Source organism: Podarcis vaucheri (assembly GCF_965113315.1).
Source record: "Podarcis vaucheri genome assembly, chromosome: 13".
NCBI classification, from domain to species: domain Eukaryota; kingdom Metazoa; phylum Chordata; class Lepidosauria; order Squamata; family Lacertidae; genus Podarcis; species Podarcis vaucheri.
The window spans coordinates 6,338,922-6,363,550 of record NC_138751.1 but is presented as its reverse complement, the minus strand read 5'-3'; the positions used below and the strand labels follow the sequence as shown (position 1 = coordinate 6,363,550).

General features: G+C 47.8%; 1 protein-coding gene across 1 annotated transcript in view; it reads right to left on the bottom strand.

Annotated features, from left to right (window-relative positions):
* Positions 1 to 205: 205 nt before the first annotated feature.
* Positions 206 to 24,629, bottom strand: part of TGM1 (transglutaminase 1) — a 53,625-nt gene continuing 29,201 nt past the window's right edge. The window contains exons 4-15 of the mRNA XM_082197595.1: positions 20,489 to 20,740; positions 17,168 to 17,286; positions 14,881 to 14,988; positions 12,735 to 12,909; positions 12,420 to 12,558; positions 11,420 to 11,523; positions 9,305 to 9,393; positions 8,500 to 8,653; positions 7,027 to 7,308; positions 4,393 to 4,553; positions 2,917 to 3,053; positions 206 to 1,821 (exon numbers count right to left, since the gene is read on the bottom strand). Of these exons, the coding sequence (XP_082053721.1) occupies positions 1,407 to 1,821; positions 2,917 to 3,053; positions 4,393 to 4,553; positions 7,027 to 7,308; positions 8,500 to 8,653; positions 9,305 to 9,393; positions 11,420 to 11,523; positions 12,420 to 12,558; positions 12,735 to 12,909; positions 14,881 to 14,988; positions 17,168 to 17,286; positions 20,489 to 20,740 (2,135 nt within the window). The 3' untranslated portion in view covers positions 206 to 1,406. The remainder of the gene's footprint in view (positions 1,822 to 2,916; positions 3,054 to 4,392; positions 4,554 to 7,026; positions 7,309 to 8,499; positions 8,654 to 9,304; positions 9,394 to 11,419; positions 11,524 to 12,419; positions 12,559 to 12,734; positions 12,910 to 14,880; positions 14,989 to 17,167; positions 17,287 to 20,488; positions 20,741 to 24,629) is intronic.

The following is a 24,629-nucleotide window of genomic DNA, read 5'->3' as shown; positions in this document are numbered from 1 at the left end:
AGTGGCTGTCCTAATCACAGCGTGACGACAGACCAGTACAAATACTATATAGGAGAGAGAGGATGTGCAAGGAAAAGCCAATGTGGCTTTGAGGGGAGGTCAGCCTGGACAATACCACAAACTGCAAAAGCTGCTAATGTGGGTTTGTGACATGCTGAGTGCTCCAAGAAAAAAAGAAACCCACACAACCATTTAAAAAGCCAGGTTTAGAGATAAAAATCATTTATTTTCAAATAAATACCTATATTAAGTGTGAAAAATAAGAGTAACAGGCTTTGGCTTCACTCGTTTGCATGTAGTTTAAATGTAGCACAATTTATCATATCTTCACATAATCACAGAGCTGTCATCTGGCTAGCTACAAACATGTTATTTTGGCTCTTCTTTTTAAAAGCACGCACAGCTTGGTTTCAGTGCAAAGTTAAGGAAGATTGTGGACATTTGGTGTTTGCATACATTTAAATAAGTGAACAGAGGCAAGGCAGCCAATGGCCAATCAATGCATTTTGCGGTGGGTTAGTAGTCTTCCTCAAGCAGTTTCCCTTCTCTTCCTTGCTGTTACCATTTTAGGAAGGCAGGGAGAAAAATCCTTCCCCCACTACAACCAGTGCCTGATAACCTCCTTGTACTGGTGACCCAAGGAGAGAGATAAGAAAGTGGCAAGATTCATCTAATGTAAATGTGGCGTTAAATTTCCAGTGGATATGGTGGGGATCAAGCTGGATTTACTTAGGACAACTTAAAAAAAACCCCTGTGTATCTTCTCCCTTCGGAAGCTCATTGCTTGCCTTTTTGGGGGAGCAAGTGTTGTGCCTGTGCGAGAGAGTGAGGTTCAGTGTATTATTTAAAAACAAAAGGTGTGCGAAGGAGCAAAAGAGAACAATGAGTACAAAAATCTTTCGGGGGATCCCAGCGATCAAGAAAGAGGGAGTGGATTTGTAGGGTGCTGGCAACGCTCAGCCCCTGGGCTTGGGAGAGAGTGAAATTGACAGTGCAGGTATGTGAGGGGATGGCAAACATTCAGGCGGAAGATGGACGGACAGGCAGTGAGGGCAGGTCGACATGGGCTCAGAGTTGAGAGTTTTGTGGGGAGCGGGTACGGAGAGCAAGGAAAAGGGGAAGGAACAAGAGAACAAATTGTGTGAGGGGACGGGGGAAGCAGACATATAACTGGGCAATGGCAAATAACGGGCCGGGGCAGCAGGGTGGGCTGTATATGGGTGATGGACGGCTGAGAGACAACCGAATATCGAGGCCTTGGCATGCCCTCATCCTGCAGATCTGCTGTGGTCCTCTGGCTCATTCATAACATGCCCCCCCTCATGTTGCTCCCAGTTCTGCTGGCACCGTATGCAATTCATCACACAGTACATCACATTAAAAATAAAAAGCTAAAAAGGTCTGCCTCAGACCCCACGCCCCGCCCGCACGGCAGGCGACCCACGGACATTGGGGGAGCCTCGAGGGTCTGGCTGGCGGGCCGGAGACCTGCGGGCATTGGCTGGGCTGTTGCGGCCTGTCGGCTGGCGAGCCGGAGACGCCCTGTTGAGGGCGGGAGAAGGTGCAGGTGAGGCTCGGGCGGGGGCCGGAGAAGCCCGCCCGTGGGCCGGGGAAGCTCGTCCGCGGGCCGGAGACCCCCGAACAGGGGCTGGAGAAGCCGACGAGGGGCCTCGTGGGGGTCCCTGGGTCACCTCGATCGTCAGCACCCCGTGGACCTGGGAGAGCTGAGGACTGTCCAAGCTGGCAACCAGCTGGCGTTGGCCTGCACGGAGAGGTGTGAAGGTCTGTCGTAGCGTCACGGTTTGGTGTGGGCCGATATTTCTGCAAAAGAGGGAGAAAGAGAGAGTCAGGTTCCCCAGCTTGTGTTTTCAGAAAGGCCAGGTTTCAGAAGTAAAAAGGTAAAGAACCCCTCATGGTTAAATCCAGTCATTGGTGACTATGGGGTTTTGGCGCTCATCTCACTTTCAGGCCAAGGGAGCCAGCGTTTGTCCGCAGACAGCTTTCCGGGTCATGTGGTCAGCAGGACTAAACTGCTTCTGGTGGAATGAGACACAGCGACAGAAACCAGAGCGTACGGAAACGCCATTTACTTTACCGCCACAGCGGTACCTATTTATCTACTTGCACTGGTGTGCTTTCGAACTACTAGGTTGGCAGGAGCTGGGACAGAGCAACGGGTGCTCACCCCGTTGTGGGGATTCGAACCCCTGACCTTCTGATCAGCAAGCCCAAGAGGCTCAGTGGTTTAACCCACAGTGCCACCAACGTTCTGGTCCAGTGCCAGGGCTCGAGGAGTCCAATCCACCAATTCTGGGTATGCGAGAACCTAATTGCATGTTCTTACTAGAAACATTGTGCCTTACTTTGGTCAACTCTTCACTAATTTGGTTTAAGGTTCCACCCCAAAGCCTCTGTCATAAGCAACTCCTGAATTAAGGACAAAATGAAAACTAGGGAGCTATCTGGCAACCCAGACAGATGGGCAGGGTATAAATATTACCAGTGCTCCCCCCCCAAAAAAAATGTTTAGGGGTACTCTCATTTTCCTATTCATATTGAAGTACTGCCCTTCAGTGAGGCTGAATTTAGATTCACAAAATGTTTAGAGGTATGCGTTCCCCTGTGTCCCCCCTGCAGGAAAAAAGCACTGAATATTAAAATATTTATTATTATTATTATTATTATGATCTGTAGATTGAATCAAATTTGGGGAGTTTTTCATTTGCCCTTTTCCTCCTTTCAGCTCTGATTTGTTTAAAACTGCATCTGTATTGCGCGATGTGAATTTTGCTGAACGCTTTTGTATAGCACCTGGTAATCTTCCGACGAAGGGAAGATGGCTATTGTTTCAGATGCACAACGCCCTTAAATGGCAGCCCTGTCCCAAAGAATCCTGGGAAAGGTAGGTTTACTCACCCCACTGTCATTGTATTTGGGGTGGAGAGCCCTGAGCCCTCCATATGGAAGATGGCCCCGGTCAGCGTCACCGGAAGGGGGTTCTTGAAGACAATCTGGACTTGGGTTTCTTGTCCAACGATAGCTGGGCCCAGCAACTGTTGTCGGAGCGAGAGAAAGGAGAGAACAGAGAAAGCATTGTCAAGGGTGAGTAGTTCCAGATTTATGTATAAGCTAAACAAGATATCGTTTAGGGCCCCACTCTCTTGGGGGCCCCCAAAAAAATTAAAAAAACAACAACTGGATGTACATTTCCAAAATATAAGATAAAAAACAAATAAAACCTACATAAAACCTACATACAGCAACAGTGTTTTGTGTTGTGCAGGCTCCTATGATGTAAGGCCTGCTAGCCTGCTCCCTAAAATATCCCTGGTTTGCTCATTTCTATATATAGGGTGCCTACATTCTGCATGGACTGGTTGCATGGCAACATGGGCAAATGGTTTGAGATACCTGTGAGGTCCATAAATAACCATATAGCATATTTTCTTTTATTCTTATAGACAGCATTTTCAATGTATGATTCTTCCATTCCACCCCCACAGCTTTGACCACCCATCTGCCCCATTGTCTCCTTTTCTCTTTGAATTTGTCTTCTTGATCTTCCCTTTCTACTAACATTTTATAAATTTCACTGGTTTCCCCTTTTATAAGGGGTACCTCGGTTTACGAACTGAATTCCAGAAGTCCGTTCTTAAACTGAAACCTTTTCTTAAACCGAGGCGAGCTTTCCCTAATGAGACCTCCCACCGCCGGTGCCCTTCCACTGTTTGGATTCCGTTTGTAGACCAAGGTAAAGTTCTCAAACCGGAACATTACTTCTAGTTTTGCGGAGTTCGTAAACCGAATAGTTCTTAAACAGGGCTGTTCGTAAACTGAGGTACCACTGTATTTTCATCTTTATCTCCCCTTTTTATAATCACCCCCCCAAATTGTATATTCTTTGCAGTTCTTGTTTTGTTTTTTTAACAGGACTAAAATACTCGTTAACGATCCATTCGAGTCAACTGGGGTGTTGAAAACTGCCTGGGATCCGCTGTTATTCCTGTGGCCCCGGACCCCCAGTACAAACACCTGGTTTTCTAGGCATAGTCCCCTGGGTGTGGGACCTCATCTCTGTGGCCCCCATGCTTCTTTATCTGGCTCTCAAAACCCTTTTCTGGACACTCCTGCTTGCTAGTTAAGCTCCATGACTCAAATCTGTCCTCAAACCCCTCAAATTCCCTTTGGCTTGTCTACACGGAGGACAGCGAGGTAATTACACACAAAGGCAATGTTTACATCCACGGCTCCACCCACTTTGGTCTCTGGCCCCGCCCACCATGGCAACTGGCCCTCCAAAGGCTGCCCAGAAGAGAAAGTGGCCCTCAAGCCCCCCCCCACCCCAAAGAGTTCCCCCACCCCTGACTCTAAACCACAGCCCCTGCGACATACCGTCAGAGTGAGGTCCGGCGTCCGCAAACGGAAGGTGTGCTCCTTCGCGATCACCTGGCCGGTTTCGGCCACTTTCCCCGAGATGCTCAGCTTCATGGCTCCCTGGTCAACCAGGTGGGGCTTGTACTCTGCGTAGGAGACCACCATGGGAACAGCCTGGCCTGGAAGGGAAAGGCAGGGGAAGGGTTACGCAAACTGGGACCGAAAATCACGAAAAGCTCCACGGCACAACCTGTGGCTCTACGCAGCTCAGGGCCAGGTTCCCCGAGAGATGGACCACTTTAGTAATTACCGTATTTTTCGCTCTATAACACGCACCCGACCATAACACACACGTAGTTTTTAGAGGAGGAAAATCCGTAGGCATGCCACCCATAGGCATTTCCTCCATAACACGCACAGACCTTTCCCCTTACTTTCTAGGAGGAAAAAAGTGAGTGTTATGGTGCAAAAAATACGGTATTTACTTTATCCCTTAAACACTCAGTCGATTGCCACAGTCTGCGGAAGAGTTTTCGGCAATTTCCAAAGATCGCTGAAACCTGCTCTGCTGTAACCCTGAGTGTCTGGAGGCAGTTGGAGGATGGATGGCGGCTAACAGATTGAGGTTAAATCAAGACAGGACAGAAGTACTGTTTTTGGGGGGACAGGCAGATATGGGAACTCCCTGGTCCTGAATGGGGTAACTGTGCCCCCGAAGGACCAGGTGCGCAGCCTGGGAGTCATTTGGATCTCACCGCTGTCCATGGAGGCGCAGGTCAATTCTGTGTCCAGGGCAGCTGTCTACCAGCTCCATCTGGTATGCAGGATGAGACCCTCCCTGCCCACAGACTGTCTCGCTAGAGTGGTGCATGATCTGGTTATCTCTCGCTTGGACTACTGCAATGCGCTCTACATGGAACTACCTTTGAAGGTGACCCGGAAACTGCAACTAATCCAGAATGCGGCAGCCAGACTGGGGACTGGGAGTGGCTGCCGAGACCACATAACACCGGTCCTGAAAGACCTACATTGACCCCCAGTACTCAGAGCAGGGCTTTTAGCATAGAATATCCGTACAGTATTCTGCAAATCATAAAACTTCTTTTGAAACTACTGCACTACACTGAAATGTTTAAATGTTTCTTTCGTTGTCCTCGACTCTTCCTGCCACAGCTGCCATCCTCTCCTTCAAGAACCACTGACTTAGAGAGAACACACCACGTGCCGTGGATTTTCTCCATGGCGCCCCCCGGCTCCACCCATTTTGCCACGTCTAGCGGCTATTCCTCTGCCACGGGGAGGCCCCTTGGGGTTGTCTGACATAACGCAGTGGGCCCAAGCAGATATGAACACGTGGCCGGGTGATTTAAGGTGACCAAGAGCCAGTGTGGCGTAGCAGTTCGAGTTTTGGACCAGGACCTGGGAGAGAGCCGGGTTCGAATCCCCATTCAGCCATGAAGCTCAGGACCACAATACCTCAAGGCCACGTCTTTCCATATGAACCTACCCGGGGATCTGAGATCATCTTCCGAGGCCCTTCTTCATGTGCCTCCTCCTCAAGAGGTCTGGAGGGTGGCAATACGAGAACAGGGCCTTTTCTGCAGTGGCTCCCCATCTGTGGAATACTCTCCCCAGGGAAGTTCGCCTACCCTTATTATAAACCTTTAGGTGCCAGGCAAAAACGTTCCTTTTTGACCTTTGGTTGACTTGATGGACATCAACCTATACCCTCTTAAAATGTGGCTCTTTTTGAGGGGGTGTTACTGGGTTATCGCGGGTGGCGCTGTGGGTTAAACCACAGAGTCTAGGACTTGCCGATCAGAAGGTCGGTGGTTCGAATCCCCGCGACGGGGTGAGCTCCCGTTGCTCGGTCCCTGCTCCTGCCAGCAGTCAAAGTGCAAGTAGATAACTAGGTACCGCTTTGGCGGGAAGGTAAACGGCGTTTCCATGCGCTGCTCTGGTTCGCCAGAAGCGGCTTAGTCATGCTGGCCACGACCCGGAAGCTGTACGCTGACTCCCTAGACCAATAAAGCCAGATGAGCGCTGCAACCCCAGAGTCGGCCACGACTGGACCTAATGGTCAGGGGTCCCTTTACCTTTACCTTACTGGGTTATTGTTCTTATTTTGATTTTATATATTGTGCTCTTTTCTGTGAAGCGCCATGAGACCTCTGGGTATAAGGGCGGCATATAAATTAAGTAAATAGGGGACTTCCGGGTTAGCGCCCACCACTCTGAGATCCTTGGAAGAAGGTGGTACAGTGGTGCCTCGCAAGGCGAAAAGAATCCGTTCTGTGATTCTCTTCGTCTAGCGGTTTTTTCGTCTTGCGAAGCAAGCCCATTGACGGATTAGCGGATTAGCGCTATTAGCTGCTTTTAGTGGCTTTTAGCGGCTTATCTGCTGATCGGATCAGCTGATGAGTGGCTTAGCGGCTTGGGAAAAAGGGGGGGGGAGGAAAAAAACCCAGCAGGAACTCGCAAGACATTGTCGTCTTGTGAAGCAAGCCTATAGGAAATTCGTTTTGCGAAGCACCTCCAAAACGGAAAACTCTTTCGTCTAGCGAGTTTTCCGTCTTGCGAGTTTTCTGTCTTGCGGGGCACCACTGTATACGAATTTGAAAAAACAACAGCCAAATAAATAAGGTGTCGTACTTCCGCTGGCCGGCACCTGGACTTCCCTCTTCTCCTGCTTGAAGTTGCTGCCCGTTACGCCGGTGTAATACATGACGGCCACGAAGAGGTTGAGGGAGACGCTGCGGGGCATGGAGCTGCGGTTCTTCAGGATGACCCTCAGGGAGATGTCTTGGCCCGTGTAGGCCTCCTGGGTGTCCACCGTCACGGAGATGTCGTCGCCCCACTCCTTGTTGGTGTAGATGTGGGCCTTGGTGCCGTGCTTGGCGGCCGTTTCGACCGCTTTGCGCTCCGCTTCAGAGCCTGGGAGAGGAAAAGAGGGAGAAAGATGGAGAGAGATGCTCAGCTGCTGCTGCTGCAGCCAGGTGAAGATCCCAGATGAAGACCGTTTCATTCCAAACTCCCTGGAATGGTGCTTTTTATTTATCCCCCCCCCTAATTTTAATTTCATTTTCCGTTTTCCATTTTTGAATACAGTGGTACCTCGGGTTACAGACACTTCAGGTTACAGACTCCGCTAACCCAGAAAGAGTACCTTGGTTTAAGAACTTTGCTTCAGGATGAGAACAGAAATCGCATGGCAGCGGCGCAGTGGGAGCTGGAGGCCCCATTAGCTAAAGTGGTGCTTCAGGTTAAGAACAGTTTCAGGTTAAGAACGGACCTCCGGAATGAATTAAGTACTTAACCCGAGGTACCACTGTATTCATTAGCAACCTTAAAATACCAACGGCTTCCCTTTTTCTCTTTCCACGCTTCATTTTGCAAAACACAAATCCCTGCATATTTTATAGCAAAAACGTTCCTTTCTAGCCAGGCCTTTGGTTGATCTGATTTACATGCTATGCCCTTTTAAAATGTGGTGTTTTTTGTGTGAAGGGGGTCGCTATTGAGTTCTTGTTTTTATTTTTATTAGGTATTTTGTGGTTTCATATATTGATTTTATTCCCATCAGATGTCAAAGAAATAAAGAACTATTTGACTTTTATTAGACATCTGGGCAGCCCTGTTCAGGGAAGTTTTTAATGTTTGATGTTTTATCGTGTTTTTAATATTCTGTTGGGAGCCGCCCAGAGTGGCTTGGGAAACCCCAGGCAGATTGGCAGAGTACAAATAAATTATTATTATTATTATTATTATTATTATTATTATTATTACTATTACTATTATTACTATTATTACTATTATTATTATTATTACAGTGGTACCTCGGGTTACATACGCTTGAGGTTACAGACTCCGCTAACCCAGAAAGAGTACCTCGGGTTAAGAACTTTGCTTCAGGATGAGAACAAAAATCGTGTGGCGGCAGCAGGAGGCCCCATTAGCTAAAGTGGTGCTTCAGGTTAAGAACAGTTTCAGGTTAAGAACGGACCTCCGGAACGAATTAAGTACTTAACCTGAGGTACCACTGTATTATTCTTATTCTTAATTATTTGTGTGTGTCCTGCCTCAGGAATCCCAGCTGTCTGTCCCCTTCTCCACACAGCACATTACCTTCAGGATGTTTGTAAATGTCGGTGACATCGTGGCGCTGATTGGAGCCAACTGCCTTGGTACTGATTAAGTGACCGATTGCCTTCTCCTCCACGTAGACGATCTTAAAGCTGCCGTCAGACTGGCGCTGCCAATACACCTTGTCACTGTTCACCTGCAGAGAGAGAGAGAGAAAGTGGGTCAGAGAAACCCATCAGCAGGCCCTCCACCGTAAAAACCAACACCTGTGTTTGCCCATGGTTCTGTTTGGGGGAAGAGGGGCATCTCTCTGCCCCTTGTCATTTCACATAATTGTAGGGTTGGAAGGGACCACGAGGGTCATCTTGTCCAACCCCCCGCAATGGAGGAATCTGTCGCCGAACATGGGGCTCGAACCCCTGACCCTGAGGGTCACAGCCTCATGCTCTACCAACTGAGCTTAACTTGCCCAAAAACTGAACCTCGCTTAATGAACCAGGCAGAGGGCCTTCTCAGTAGTGGCGCCCACCCTGTGGAACGCCCTCCCATCAGATGTCAAAGAAATAAACAAGTATCTGACTTTTAGAAGACATCTGAAGGCAGCCCTGTTTAGGGAAGCTTTTAATGTTGATGCATTACTGTATTTTAATATTTTGTTGGAAGCCGCCCAGAGTGGCTGGGGAAACCCAGCCAAATGGGTGGGGTACAAATAAATTATTATTATTATTAGTGATAGAATTGATAGAATTGGTGCTGAAGGTTCCAAGCCTGAATCAGAGATGCAGTGACATGACCAGGGGATCTCTCAGTAGCATTCGCACATGCGAAATCATTCAGAAACAAGTACCTCAGCAAAGCAGAAGGAGGCATCGTATTTCATGTAGACCAGCCCGTTCTTGATGGCCTCTACAGAGCAGGGACCGCAGCAGAAAATGCCTGTTGAAGAAAGCAGGGGAGAGATGAGATGGAGCTCCGTGTCAGACTCCCCGTCCCCCTTCCAGAACAGACAACGGCTTCCAGGCTTTTCTCCCCACCGCCAGCCTTCAGAGGAGCCTTCCGAAGGCTGGCGCGGGGAGAAGGGCTTTCCGCCCCACCGCCAGCCTTTGGAGGAGCCTTCCGAAGGCTGGTGTGGGGAGAAGGGCTTTTCTCCCCACCGCCAGCCTTCGGAGGAGCCTTCCGAAGGCTGGCGCGGGGAGAAGGGCTTTCCGCCCCACCGCCAGCCTTCGGAGGAGGTCCGAGGACAGTGGGGAAGACGCGCTGCGCTTCCCCGCTGTCCCGGAGATTTCCCTATGGGCTTTCGTCTTGCGAAGGAAGCCCATAGGGAAATTCGTTTTGTGAAGCGCCTCCAAAATGGAAAACCCTTTCGTCTAGCGGGTTTTCCGTCTTGCGAGGCGTTCATCTTGCGGGGCACCACTGTACCACTGAAGTGAAGAAGACTGAGATGGAAGATTACCATATTTTTTGCACCATAACACTCACTTTTTTCCTCCTAAAAAGTAAGGGGAAATGTCTGTGCGTGTTATGGAGGGAATGCCTACGGGTGGCATGCCTACGGATTTTCCTCCTCTAAAAACTACGTGCGTGATATGGTCGGGTGCGTGTTATAGAGCTAAAAATACGGTACATCAAAGTACTACAGACATGGTATGTGGAATGGAATGCAACGGAACTGAAAGGGGGGGGAACGACTTTTTATTATTTTTTTTGCTCTATGTGATTAACTAATAGCCCTCCCTCTTAGAAGATCCGTCACAGCAACTAATTGCAAATGGGTCTAAAAATGAATTGTGTGGGAATAATATGAACTTAAAGGTTTTACTCTGTGAAGGATTTGGAAAGAAGAGGGGCTCTCTTTGTGACGCAGTTAGAATGGAGATGTGATACGAGACCTGTGTTGCAGGAGGTTTGGTTTTGGGGAGGGCGAGCCGAAGATTTATTATTTTCGAGGAGATTGCGATCTGGAAGGGGCAGCCCTCCTGGAAAAAGACTAATTTACGATGCAACAGGTCGGGAAAGTTAAAGAGCGAAAGCTGTAGACTGTATTTCATCGGAACGACAAAACGGCGATTGCTTGCTCGAGCGGACATGCCTGGACTATTGGACGAGAGTGATTTACGAGAGAGCAGTACAAAGCCCACACAGAACTACAATTACAGATAGGTAGCCGTGTTGGTCTGCCATAGTCAAAATAAAAAAATTCCTTCCAGTAGCACCTTAAAGACCAACTAAGTTAGTTCTTGGTATGAGCTTTCGTGTGCATGCACACTTCTTCAGATACACTGAAACAGAAGTTGCCAGATCCTTCTATATAGTGAGAAGGTGGGGAGGGGTATTACTCAGAAGGGTGGTGGGAATGGGAGATTGGCAGATAGCTGAGATGAGCCTGTTGACGACTCTTAACTACAGAACTCTTAACTCTTAACTCTTAACTACAGAACTACAAATAAGACTGTTTTTTCAACCCACTTGCGGAGCAACTCAGAGGTGAATGAAAAGGAAAATGAGTAACGACAAGGATTGAGAAGAGGGGACTGGAAATATCATTCTTAAGATGAAAGCAGCACAAATATTCAAGGATTGGACTCCTGCCAATCAAGAAGCATGGGTACCCCCCACAAAAAATATAATTTGGAAAACAATTGGATTACATGATATGTATTGTTATAATTTGGTTTGATGTGTTTAATTTAGTAATATGAAACTTAATAAAAATTATTTTTTAAAAAAACACAAAGTCACCTGACCCCTGCTGGTCGGATGGCTGCAGTACCGGCCTCCAGCCACCTGCAGTGCTAGTGTGTCAGTGCAGCAAGGAGATCAGCCCAGCCACTCCCAAGCTGTTATAGTGGCTCAAGGTCCACTCCACCTAGTCTGCGACCCCAAAAGTTGTAAGCTGGTCAGGTGTCCTCCAGGTATTTTGGACATCAGAGTCTTTATGTGCAGAAACTTCTCCTTGACTCACCGCTGCTGGATTCCTGGGGCGTCGCATCTACAACCTGCCACCCATCAAACCCTGAAGGCAAATCGGGCCGTTTCATCCAGCAGTCGTTCCAGACGTGGAAATTCCTGCATCCAGACAGGGGGTGAAAAAGAATTAAAATGGGGTACTTGGAAGTAGAAAGAAGCAGGAGTCCCAGCAAAGGAAGAATGGAGACAAAAACTTATGGAATATGCAGAAATGGCGAAGATGAAGAAGAAATCAAGATAAGAAACTTTTTTTTTCAGTAAAAGAATGGAAATGGTTTATTGAACGTTTATAGATAAATTGCAAACAGATAAAAAACATTGGCAGGGTCATTGTAATAACCTGCAGTTATTACATAAGAGTATATATTTAAAGTTGATAATTAAATGAACAAATTAAATGAATTTGGATATGCAGAAGATATTGTAAAATAAGAACCACAGAAAGGGGGAAAATGTTTGATTGTAAAACTAATGAAATGCGTAAACTTGAAAAGTGTACCGTACTTTTCCATGTATAAGACACACCCATGTATAAGACACCCCCTATTTTGAGGGACTCAAATTTAAGAAAATGGGGGGAGATGGCTCAGAGTTGTCGAGCTTTTTGGGATGAGGATTGCCAAGAGTTGTTGAGCTTTTTATGGGGGGGGGGGAATTGTACAGGGCTGTTGAACTTTTTTTTAAGGGGGGAGTGCTGAAAATCACCAATCAACACCAGCCCTTGACGCAGCAGCCAATAACACGCCCAATAGCTGCTGACAGCCGCGGCAGTAACCAATCAAATGCCCGCCCTATGCACTCTCCATGTCTAAGACGAACACCACTTTTTAGCATAGTTTTTAAAGAAAAAAACCTAGTCTTATACACAGAAAACTACAGTAAATAAAAAGTTTCTCTTTAAAAAACCGGGGTACTTGGGTGGCGGCCATCCTGGGTTCGCCCTTCCTCCTGAACGCAGGAACCCAAGATGGAGGCGGCAGGGTCGCCGTACTTACCAAACAGAGTCGGCGTTGAGGTTCTCCAACGGCTTCATGTTCTCATCAAAGTATATGTCCATGGTGAGGCTGACGTCTGTATCGTGCGCCGAGTTGTAGTTGGTGACGGTCCGTGTTGGAATGCCCAGACACCGGAGGACTGGAGGGACAGGGAGGAGGAGGAATGGGGAGAGATAAGTCTCTGGTCAGCCCCTTTGAGGACCAGGGCGCTGGACGACATGGACCCGATCCTTCAAGGCCCTCCTTCTGTCCATGCCCTTCCCCTCCCTTCCCCAGAGTCCACTCTCGTCCCGTCTCCCCACGGACGGCAGCTACCTGTGGTCACGACTCCGGCAAACACCCAGCACTGCCCGTAGAGAACCGGGTAGCCCGTCTTGTGGTACTTCAACAAGATATCCCGGCTGCCCACCCAGGCCGAAGGGTTGGTGCCGCGCGAGTAATCGCCTGTCCAGTTCCCGACCAGCACGCCGTTGTCGTCCAGCGAGTTCACCTGAGAGAGAGAGAGAAAGAGAGAGAGAGGTGGGGAGAATCAGTACGGTTAGCAAGTGCCGTGTCAGCCCCGGAGGGTCACAAGGTTTCGTTGCTTCGCCTTTAGTAGAATCATAGAATTGGCGGGTCAGAAGGGACCCGGGGTTCTCTAGTCCAACCCTCTGCAATGCGGGAATCTTAGCTCACGGTTCCCCGTACAGGTTCCAGCTTAGCTTTGCAAGTAGTATGCTAGTTTTATGGCAGCACTTCTAATGGTTCATTTCTACAATGAGAGAGGTGTGCTAAGATTAAGAAGTTCACCGGTGCTTAATCCACATGGTGGTGCCGTAGAAATATGGATCCGAAGTGTGTAGGCAATAGGAATACTATTACTAGATATACTCAGTCCAGTATATCTGAAGGAGCGTCTCCACCCCCATCGTTCAGCCCAGACACTGAGGTCCAGCGCCGAGGGCCTTCTGACGGTTCCCTCCCTGCGAGAAGTGAGGTTACAGGGAACCAGGCAGAGGACCTTCTTGGTGGTGGCACCCGCCCTGTGGAACTCTCTCCCACCAGATGTCAAAGAGAACAACAACTACCAGGCTTTTACAAGGCATCTGAAGGCAGCCCTGTTTAGGGAAGCTTTTGATATTTGAATCATTACTGTATTTTAATATTTTGTTGGAAGCCGCCCAGAGTGGCTGTGGAAGCTCAATTTATTACTTATACCCCACCCATCTGGCTGGGTATCCCCAGACACTCTGGGAGTCTCCCAACAAAATATTAAAAACACGATAAAACATCAAACATTAAAAACTTCCCCGTCCAGGGCTGCCTTCAGATGTTTTCCTTTCCCCCCTTTTATAATTGTACAGTGATACCTCAATTTACGAACTTAATCCATTCCAGAAGTCCGTTCTTAAACTGAAACCATTCTTAAACTGAGGCACGTTTTCCCTAATGAGGCCTCCCGCCGTCGGTGCCCTTCCACCGTTCAGCTTCCGTTCTTAGACCGAGGTAAAGTTAGCAAACCGGGACACTACTTCCGGTTTTGCGGAGTCCGTAAACGGAATAGTTCATAAACTGGGTACCACTGTAGAATCAAACATTAAAAACTTTCCTGAACTGAAACTTTCCCTAAAAGTCCGATAGTTGCTTATTTCCTTGACATCTGATGGGAGGTTGTACCACAGGGCAGGTGCCACCACCGAGAAGGCCCTCTGCCTGGTTCCCTGTAACCTCACTTCTCGCAATGAGGGAATTGCCAGAAGACACTCGGAGGTGGACCTCAATGTCTGGGCTGAACGATGGGGGTGGAGACGCTCCTTCAGGTCTACTGGCCAAAGGCAGGATGCATATTAGGGATCCCAAAAAAGAGATCTACCAGGGAGCCTGCGGTGGCATAGTGGTTAGACTTGGACCTGAGAGACCAGGGTTCGAATCCCCACCCAACCATGAAGCTCGCAGGGTGAACTTGTTCCTGCCTCCCTCGCAGGATTGTTGTAGGAATAGAATGACGAGATGTGGAGAACTACCCTCTAGTTCAGGGGTCGGCAAACCTTTTCAACGGGGCTGATCCACTGTCCCTCAGACCTTGTGGGGGGATGGACTATATTTTTTTGGGAAAAATGAACAAATTCCTATGCCCCACAAATAACCCAGAGATGCATTTTAAATAAAAGGACACATTCTACTCATGTAAAAACATGCAGATTCCCAGACAGTCTGCAAGCCAGATTGAGAAGGCGATTGGGCCGGATCCGGCCCCCAGGCCTTAGTTTGCCTACCCATGCTCTAGCTCCATGGAGATGAAGGTATGATATGAATGCAATAAACAAACGGACTTTCTCCATGCAGAAAGGCAGGTGCTACAAGCTTTCTGAATAGATGGGTACAAGTTGAAGACAGAAAGTCAGAAGACATTTTTTTTAAAAAAGGAAATGCGTAAGCAAGTTTTGTCAGGCAAGAAGCCGAAACCGTCCCGAGGGCTCACCATGGCAGAGACGACCCGCGAAACCATGATGGGGTCTCCACGACTCGCGTGCGGCATCCCGCGACGGTCCAGGACGTAGAGGCAGGCATCTAAGATACCCTGGTCAAACTGCGGGGGGAGAGGAGAAGGGGGCACAATCAAAGATCTCTCACATGCACACACCAAACTACTCTGGGTACCTAAAGGCACCTTCAAGAGCTCCCGCAGAAGCAAAACTGCAAAGCACCACGATGCAAGCAACAGCGCCTCCTACTGGCAGATAACCAGAATAACCACACAGGGCGCTTCAGTGCTGCTCTGTTATTTTCGAAAGATGTCAGAGAGACCTTTGGTTCTCCTCCAGAAGGCCTATAATCGGCCATCGTCCTGATTTGCTTGCCCAGAGCTAACATGGGGGTTAGATTTTATCTGGCCTTTTTTGAGCGTCTGTTCTGATTTGCTTAAAGGTAAAGGTAAAGGGACCCCTGACCGTTAGGTCCAGTCGTGGCCGACTCTGGGGTTGCAGTGCTCATCTCGCTTTACTGGCCGAGGGAGCCGGTGCACAGCTTCCGGGTCATGTGGCCAGCAGGACTAAGCCCCTTCTGACGAACCAGAGCAGCGCACGGAAACGCCGTTTACCTTCCCACTGGAGTGGTGCCTATTTATCTACTTGCACTTTGACGTGTTTTCGAACTGCTAGGTTGGCAGGAGCAGGGACTGAGCAACGGGAGCTCACCCCGTCGCGGGGATTCGAACAACCAACCTTCTGACCGGCAAGCCCTAGGCTCTGTGGTTTAACCCACACAGGGAGGTTATAAGAGCATTTATCCTTCACACCTCCCAATTTGCTTGTGGAGCATTTATCCATATTTCCTTTCATTTCATGCTTCTCAGGGTGTATCCCCAACACATTCATAACTGGAAAATGTCAGTTTTTTCATACTTTTAAATTATTATTATTATTATTTTATATAAAAAAACATAGTTGGCACTGCTAAACACTCCGAATGGGTGTCTGACAGTCTGGGGTGTAATGTGCAAATGATTCTAAAGAGGAAGAAAATTCATAGAATCATAGAGTCGCAAGGGACCCCCAACGGTCATCTAGTCCAACCCCCTGCAAGGCAGGGATCTCAACTAAATTATCCCTGACAGATGGCCATCCAACCTCTGCTTAAAAACCTCCAAGGAAGGAAAACCCACAACTTTAGTCAGAATCCCGTTTTTGGTAACTTGAACCCATTGGAACGGGTCCTACAAAACAAGCTCACTCCATCTTCTGCGTAACAGTCCTTGAGATATTTGAAGATGGCAATGGTACCTCTTCTCAGTTTCATCCCTTCTCTGAGTTAACACACCCAAGTCCCTCACCCATAAGCCTTGGTTTCCAGACCCTCGATCATCTCGGTCGCCCTCCTCTGCAAATGTCCCACCTTGTCAACATCCCTTTTAAACTGTGGCGCTCAGAACTGGACACAGGGCTGACCAAGTCACAACACAGCAATATTATCACTTCCCTTGACCTGGGACGCTATGCTTCTGTTGATGCAGCCTAGAATAGCATTAGCCTTTTTTGCTGCTGCATCACACTGTTGGCTCACGATCAGTTTGTGGTCCACCAAGACCCCTGGATCCTTTTCACATGGCCAAGCCAGGTGTCCCCCATCTTCTATTTGACGTTTCTTCCTGCCTAAGTGCAGAACCTGAGATTTGTCCCCATTGAAATCCATTGTGTTAGTTTGGGCCCAGTTCTCCACTCTGTTAAGGTCGCCTTGAATCGCGATTCGAGAGTTTTTAAGGAAGTTTAGGAGAAGCCAGAAGCAGGTTCGATGAACCTGTGGCCCCTCTCACCTTGTACAGGGGTACTGGTAGTGGCGGGCAGCCTCATCTCTGAGGGCTGATGTAAACAATATTGAGCACCCTGAGACCTTAGACCACTTTGCATCCTAAAGGGTAAAGGTAAAGGGGGGCCCTGACCGTTAGGTCCAGTCGTGACCGACTCTGGGGTTGCAGCGCTCATCTCACTTTATTGGCCGAGGGGGCCGGCGTACAGTTTCCAGGTCCTGTGGCCAGCATGACTAAGCCGCTTCTGGCTATCCAGAGCAGCGCACGGAAACGCCGTTTACCTTCCCGCCAGAGCGGTACCTATTTATCTACTTGCACTTTGACGTGCTTTTGAACTGCTAGGTTGACAGGAGCAGGGACAGAGCAACGGGAGCTCACCCCATCACGGGGATTCGAACCGCTGACCTTCTGATCGGCAAGTCCTAGGCTCTGTGGTTTAACCCACAGCGCCACCGCATCCTACCTGGGCGTAATTCCACGTGCGTTCTCCAATCTGGGTTTCGGTCCCATAGTAGATCCTCCCCGATTCGTTCAGCACATACTCGTCCAGCCAACCGGTCTTGTCCAGGTAAACAGGATCCTCTGAATGGGGAAAAATGGAAGAGGGGAAGTTTAGGGCAAATTCAGGAGCTTCAAAATTACAGGTCTTTTAAAGGAGGACAGAGACCACCAAACGTGAGTGGAAAAATCACCAACGGGAGGAGGATATTTTGACTCCCTATCATCTTAATTGTGTTTTCTTGTTGATTTTTTAAATTATCTTTTCTATCCGATTTTTCAAATACAAATTTGTAACAAAACCAAATACATTTCCATAGATAGAGATTTCTCTGAATCTCACGACTCCCCCCGCCCATCCCCTCTCCAGGCGTCCTAATGTCAACGTTTTCAACTGTATATCATAATCTATATTTTATATCCAGTGCTTTTTTTATTTAAAAACATGTTGAGGGGTACTCTCATTTTGACTCAAGAAAATCACCATTTTATACTTCAAATTGGGAAAAATAAATACAGTAAATGGACAAAAGTTCACAAAATGTTTAGGGGTATACGTACCCCTGTGTCCCCCAGAAAAAAGCACTGTTTATATCTATCCATATTGTCCATCGTATTTATTATGTTACAAGTGCGATTAAAATCCTGGTAACGTTTTCATCTGCTTAGCGATCCCCTAAATAAATTATGAATCTTTCCCATTCTTTCTTAAAGTTTTTGTCCTTCCGATCAGCTTTGCCATTTCGGCGTAATCCATCAGTTTAGTTTGCCATTCCTCTTTGGTAGCGACTCTTCTTTCTGTCTCTGGGCTAGTAGCATCCGAGCAGGTCTTGTTGATGTTTTTTAAGTTATATTGCTTTTATGCTTTTACATGACATATGTCACTCTTTTTTTTTGGTGGGTGGGTGGGTGTTTTGCAATCATTTTTTCAGCAGGAAGGAAAATGGGTGCTCTACGTATTCTCAGAGTCACCCTTTGCTTGGCGTTTTCCAAACCCAGCTCTGCCTCCGAGTGCAATGGAGTTCTGCTTCTCATGAGCTCAACTTAACCTCCCCGACTCTTCCCTTTTGAGGGAAAGGGAGCTGACCGCCCCCTGAAGAGCGCCTGATATTCTGGAACGCGTCCCAGGGGCATGCGCAGAGTGCCTTTTGTTATTTTGCACCCCTTATCCTGACACTCCCTGAATGTTCTGCTCAGCTGGCCTTTGTATAAGTCTACAGTGCGGAGCCAAGAGATTTATTTTCTTTGGTGCTTAATTCAACATATTCCATTGGAGAGAAAAGGTTTCCTTTCTCCACCCCTCCCACCCGCAGATCATTCCCATTTTTCGTGCAGGGTGTGTGCGTGGGACAGAGATAAGACCGTTTCCCCATGGTTCTTGGCATCCGGACAAGCTTTTTCTGGCCAGACCCTTCCAGCAGCGAGGAGGCTAGGAAAAACGAGACCCTCCCGTAAAATTGGGGAAAGACTCTGGCCTGAAATGTGGGATGTGATCCATGGGAGTCAGTCAAGTACAACATTCCTTGAAATGATAGAGAAGACATGCGAGGGAATGTTTGGTCCAGGGAATGTTCCTGTTCCTTCTGGCTGGAGCATCCATCCCTTTGCATGTGATAGAAGGTGGGCGTGGCCTAACCTGTCCAGGTAACCAAAGAACAAGTCACTCAGCACACCTCCCTCTTTTTTTTTTTTTAAGTGGTACCTCAGGTTACATACGCTTCAGGTTACAGACTCCGCAAACCCAGAAATAGTACCTCGGGTTAAGAACTTTGCTTCAGGATAAGAACAGAAATCGGGCTCCGGCGGCACGGCAGCAGCAGGAGGCCCCATTAGCCAAAGTGGTGCTTCAGGTTAAGAACAGTTTCAGGTTAAGAACGGACCTCCGGAACGAATTAAGTACTTAACCCGAGGTACCACTGTTCTTTCTGCGTTTGACAAGCTTCTAGCTAGGACTGCTCTGCTAGCTCTCACATAGCAGAAACACTGGGATTATTCCCCCATATGGGGTAGATCTGCATGCACATATTGGTAACTAAGTGCCTTCAGGAATCCAACTGTGAACTGATGTAAGTAAACTTCTTTTGTTGACTTTGAATATGTTTATCTGCGCAGATAAAGACACTGATATTCGGAATGAGTTTACACAGCATATATTAGCTCATATGTGTGTTGGGACAGTAAGGGAATAATATACACATCTGTATATTAATTTATTGGGACGCAGGTGGCGCTGTGGGTTAAAACACTGAGCCTCTTGGGCTTGCTGATCAGAAGGTCGGGGGTTCGAATCCCCGCGACGGGTTGAGCTCCCATTGCTTGGTCCCTGCTCCTGCCAACCTAGCAGTTCGAAAGCACGTCAAAGTGCAAGTAGATAAAGAGGTACCGCTCCGGCGGGAAGGTAAACGGCGTTTCTGTGTGCCGCTCTGGTTCGCCAGAAGCGGCTTAGTCATGCTGGCCACATGACCCGGAAGCTGTACGCCAGCTCCCTCGGCCAGTAAAGCAAGATGAGCGCCGCAACCCCCGAGACGGTCACGACTGGACCTAATGGTCAGGGGTCCCTTTACGTTTACCTTATACAGTGGTGCCCCGCAAGACGAATGCCTCGCAAGACGGAAAACTCGCTAGACGAAAGAGTTTTCCATTTTGGTGGTGATTCGCAAAACGAATTTCCTATGGGCTTGCTTCGCAAGACGACAATGTCTTGCGAGTTCCTGCTGGTTTTTTTTCCTCCCCCCCCTTTTCTAAGCCACTAAGCTGCTTATCAGCTGATCCGATCAGCAGATAAGCCGCTAATAGCGCTAATCCGCTAATCCGTCAATGGGCTTGCTTCGCAAGACGAAAAAACCGCTAGACGAAGAGAATCACAGAACGGATTCTTTTCGTCTTGCGAGGCACCACTGTATTAATACATGGTAATATAACAGTATTTTTTTCTCCCCCCCCCATTCTCTCTCACTCTTTTCTTTCTTGCTTTTCCTCACTCTATCTATTCATAAATGAAATTCTTCTAATAAATTGATGCCGCTGACCCCAATGGCTATTTTCTGCCTCCCCTGCCAGAGACAGCACACACTTCCAATTACTGGCTATTAGAAACCGCTGCAGCTTCATTGAATCAGAGTTGGAAGAGACCCCGAGGGGTCATCCAGCTCAACCCCCTGCGATGTGGGAATCTTTGGCTCAACATGCGTCTCGAACCCACAACCCTAAGATTAGGAGCCTCGTTCTCTACTGACACATGCACATAAAGAGGGAGAGAGAGAGAAAAGAAAGCCGGCCAACTTACGTTTGCACCAGGGATTGAAGAGGATGTAAATATCGTAGCGGGGGTCAAAGGGCATCTGGTACTCGCCAGCCTTGGTTCGCGTCTTGACCCCAAACTGGTACTTTCCGATCACGGCGTTGGGCGAGGTGTTGACCCGCAGGGATATGGTGTTTGTGCCTGTGTCGGTCACCTCTGCTGACCAGAGCCCTCCGTCCATGGCTTTGCCCACTGGAACCAGAATGTACGTCCCCTTTGAGGTCTGTGGTGATGGACCTGCGGGGGGAGAGAAAGAGAGAGAGATTAGCGGGGGGAAACAAAGGCAAGACCGTTTGGCCGAGCGATCCACCTCCTGCTTCCTGTGTCCGCCAACTACAGTGGTACCTTAGTTCTCAAACTTAATCCGTCCCGGAAGTCCGTTCCAAAACCAAAGCGTTCCAAAACCAAGGCGCATTTTCCCACAGATGCAAAACGGATTCATCCGTTCCAGACTTTTAAAACAACCCCTAAAACAGCAATTTCACATGAATTTCACTATGTAATGAGACCGTTGATCCATAAAATGAAAGCAATAAACAATGTGCTGCCGTCACACAACCAATACATCAGTAGCTGAACTGGGTTGCACACAGTCACAAGAGCAAAACAAAAAAGCCACAAAAAGGCAAAATAAATAGCAAAAACAGAAAGACCTCAGCCTAACACCCAAAACGGAAGCGTGGCACTCAAATCGGAAGTGTAACACTCAAAATGGAGCACGTTCGGCTTCCGAAAAAAAATGCGTAAGGGGTACCTTTTATCATATGTGGTGGACGTGTGAAGTAAGAAAAGCTTTCTGGGAAAGGATATATAATGAAATAAAAAAAATGTTTAAAATAACCTTTGTTTAAAAACCAGAAGCTTTCTTATTAGGAATTATAGGTAGCAACATACCAAAAGATCAGAAAAGACTTTTTATTTATGGGACAACAGCTGCTCGGATGTTACTAGCCTAGAGATGGAAAGACGAAAGAGTCTCTACCAGAGAGGAATGGCAAACTAAGCTGATGGACTATGCCAAAATGGCAAATCTGACTGGAAAACTCAAGAACCAAAAGAAAAAAAACTTTAAAAAAGAATGGGGAAAATTTGTAAGTTATTTAGAAGACGACTGCAAGCAGATGGAAACATTAGCAGGCTTCTAATCTCACTTGTAATGTAACAAAGATAATATGGATTGATATCAAATATAGATTATGGAATAATTTGCAGTTGTAAATGTTGATAATAAGACCCACGGAAGGGGTGGGGAATCTGGAGATTAAGAGAAATCTATATATGGATATGCATTTGGATTGTTATAATTTTGTATTTGTAAACTCAAATAAAAATGATTCCAAAATATGTGTAAAGAGGGCACTGGATGCCCTGGGTGGGAGGGAGTTCCACAGCTCAGGGGCCACCACAGAGAAGGCCCTGCCACCCGCCATTCCCAGAATCTCTGAGGGCAAAGGAACAGCCAGGATTGAACAAGCACGTTCTTCCCTGAGACCTCCGGGTATAGGGCGGTATATAAATTCAATTAATAATAATAATAAAATAATTTTGCTGGTGTTTTTTTTTAATTGTAGCTCTTCAGCAGCTACCCCCTGCCCCCTAAAAGGCTCCAGGAAGACGGGCTTACAGTTCTTGCACCTCAGGTTTGCAGTGTAAAAGATACGACACTAAAGGAAAAGGGAGGGAGGAGGGAGGAGGAAAGAAGCAAACTCAGGCACTGGTTCGATTTCAAGGGAGAAACTTGACCTCCAGTGCGGAGGGCAGAAACCTCAGAGCAGTGCTGCCCCGCCCCATTAGCAAGCCGGGATGTCCCACCGCAAACTGTCCAGATCATTGCCTTTCAGCCCTAGCAGCTGCCCTCCTCCGCTGAGCTGCCTTCTCAAGTTTCAAACCCAGGAACTGCTTGCCTTACCTACAGGAATGTGCCTCGCCCTGGGTTTGGCAGACGCCCCACTGAGCCTGGCAGGGCTGCCGCCCCACAGAGAGGGAGGGGCAAACGCCAGCCTCTCGCTTCTCTCATCTCAAATTCAGCTTGCGAGTTCTGAGTCCTCAGTGCGAATTTCTCCCAACGTACGTCCAATGTGCAACTCGGCCCAAGACACCCCTTTTGTGCAATGCCCTTTCGTACGCACCGCTGGGCTGCCGGTCTCCTTGCCAGATTCTATTAACAAGCAGCTATAAAATAATTTCTTGCCACACGCTGCCTTTGCTAATACTTCTTGCCAAAGTGCAACTTACTGCAAGTGCCGTCTCGTCGGTAAGCAACCCAGGCAATTTATTTTATTACTTTTAAGGCAGGATTTCTAAGCCACAGCAGTTGATCTTTGAATAACTTGCTTTGGGCAGAAATCCACCAGGTGCAGCCTGTTTCGAAGCTTCCACGGACAGATTTCTGCCTGCCAACCAATTCTTTAGAGTGCAAGAGCTCTGCCCAGGAGGGAAAGGTGGCAACCGCGCACCTATCTGAATGCAGAAATTTTCTGCTCTGTCCATGCTCAGAAGTACCCTGAACCTCAAGGTCATGAGAAACATACCGTATTTTTTTGCACCATAACACTCACTTTTTTCCTCCTAGAAAGTAAGGGGAAATGTCTGTGCGTGTTATGGAGCGAATGCCTGCGGGTGGCAGGGGGGATCTGCTGCAGTCGTGAGCAGAGGATCCATGGTTCCCCTTCCTTCCCTCCTCCGTGGTTACAAAGCATGGATCCACATGGATCCTCGGGATTTTTGCATTGGGCTACTCCAAACTCACTGTCAGATCACATGTCTGTGGCCACAGCATGAACCACAAAAATCATATATCCACTATTTTGTTTAGAATAATTTTTTTCTTGTTTTCCTCCTCTAAAAACTACGTGCGTGTTATGGTCTGGTGCGTGTTGTAGAGCGAAAAATACGGTACATCTCTCCGCACACAGCCAGAACTCAGAGTCTTCTTTTTTTTTTGGCTGGGTCACAGACCATTTCTCCACAAAAAAACACAAGGTCTGGCTGCTTTTCTCGCTCGATTTCCTTTGTTTGTTGATATTAGGATTTCAGGAACTGCTGGCTTTATCAAGCAAGGCCTGGAAGCAGCCAAGGAGGTGGCTGTTTTCACCTCAGGTAGCCTGAAAAGCATAAACGAAATGTGCTCCACCTTTGCAGCCTTGGTGGACCTGTGTTCAAGAGGTATTGACCCATCAACTGCCTCAGAAAGATGTATTTCAGCCGACCGCAGAAGCGGGAACAGATAACCAAAAAAGAACACAGCTGCGCTGTAAACAGAGGACATCGCCAAATGACCCTCCCAGAGGCCATCAAGGCTGCTCCTCTGCCTTTCACAAATATTCGGCCGCCAGAAAAATCGGATCAGAGTTGCTCGCGAGAGGCACAGGAGCAAGGCGTGCCGAGAAAGTTGGCCACTCTCGTGAGGGTTCCCTCCGCCCCCCAGGGTCCTGAGGGCCACATTTCTTTCTGTTTTTTAAAAAATAAATATTTATTAAAGTTTTCACAGTATTACATAATGAAAAAGAAAAAATACAAAATAAAAAACAGTTTAAAATAATTCCATTTCTTTCTCAACAAGACCTTCCGGGGGCCACAAACTGGTGGTGGGAAGGGCCAGAGGCGAAAATGGGCAGAGCGACGAACGAAAAGCTTGGGGACTGAGAGCCAATGGGCTATGCGGAAATGGCAATGTCGGTAGCATTATTAAGAGATGAAAAGGAGCTTTTAACAGAAGAATGGGGGGCTTTTTGGAAAAGCACTGCAGACAAACAAAATTGCAGGCAGGATTCAAGATAGGAGCAGCAGGAGAAAAATGATAGAAGTATTTGTATCACAGGGATTTTTGTAACTGAGTTTGATATATAATACAGTCACGAGTGCCCGGGAGGTGTAGTGGTTAGAGCCGGTATGTCCAAAATCCGCTTCGGGGGCCTAATCCAGCCTGCCAGTCGGTTTAATCCGGCCCCTGTGGTTGTTTATTTCCTGGGGTAAAATCCTAAAAAACCCTCAACAACTTAATCCTAAAGAAATCTCAACAACTGCATTCTTAAAAAAAGTTTAACAACTTTGGACGGCCCTCACGGCCCTTCACTTCATCAAATCTGGCCCTCTTTGAAAAATTTTTGGACGCCACTGGGTTAGA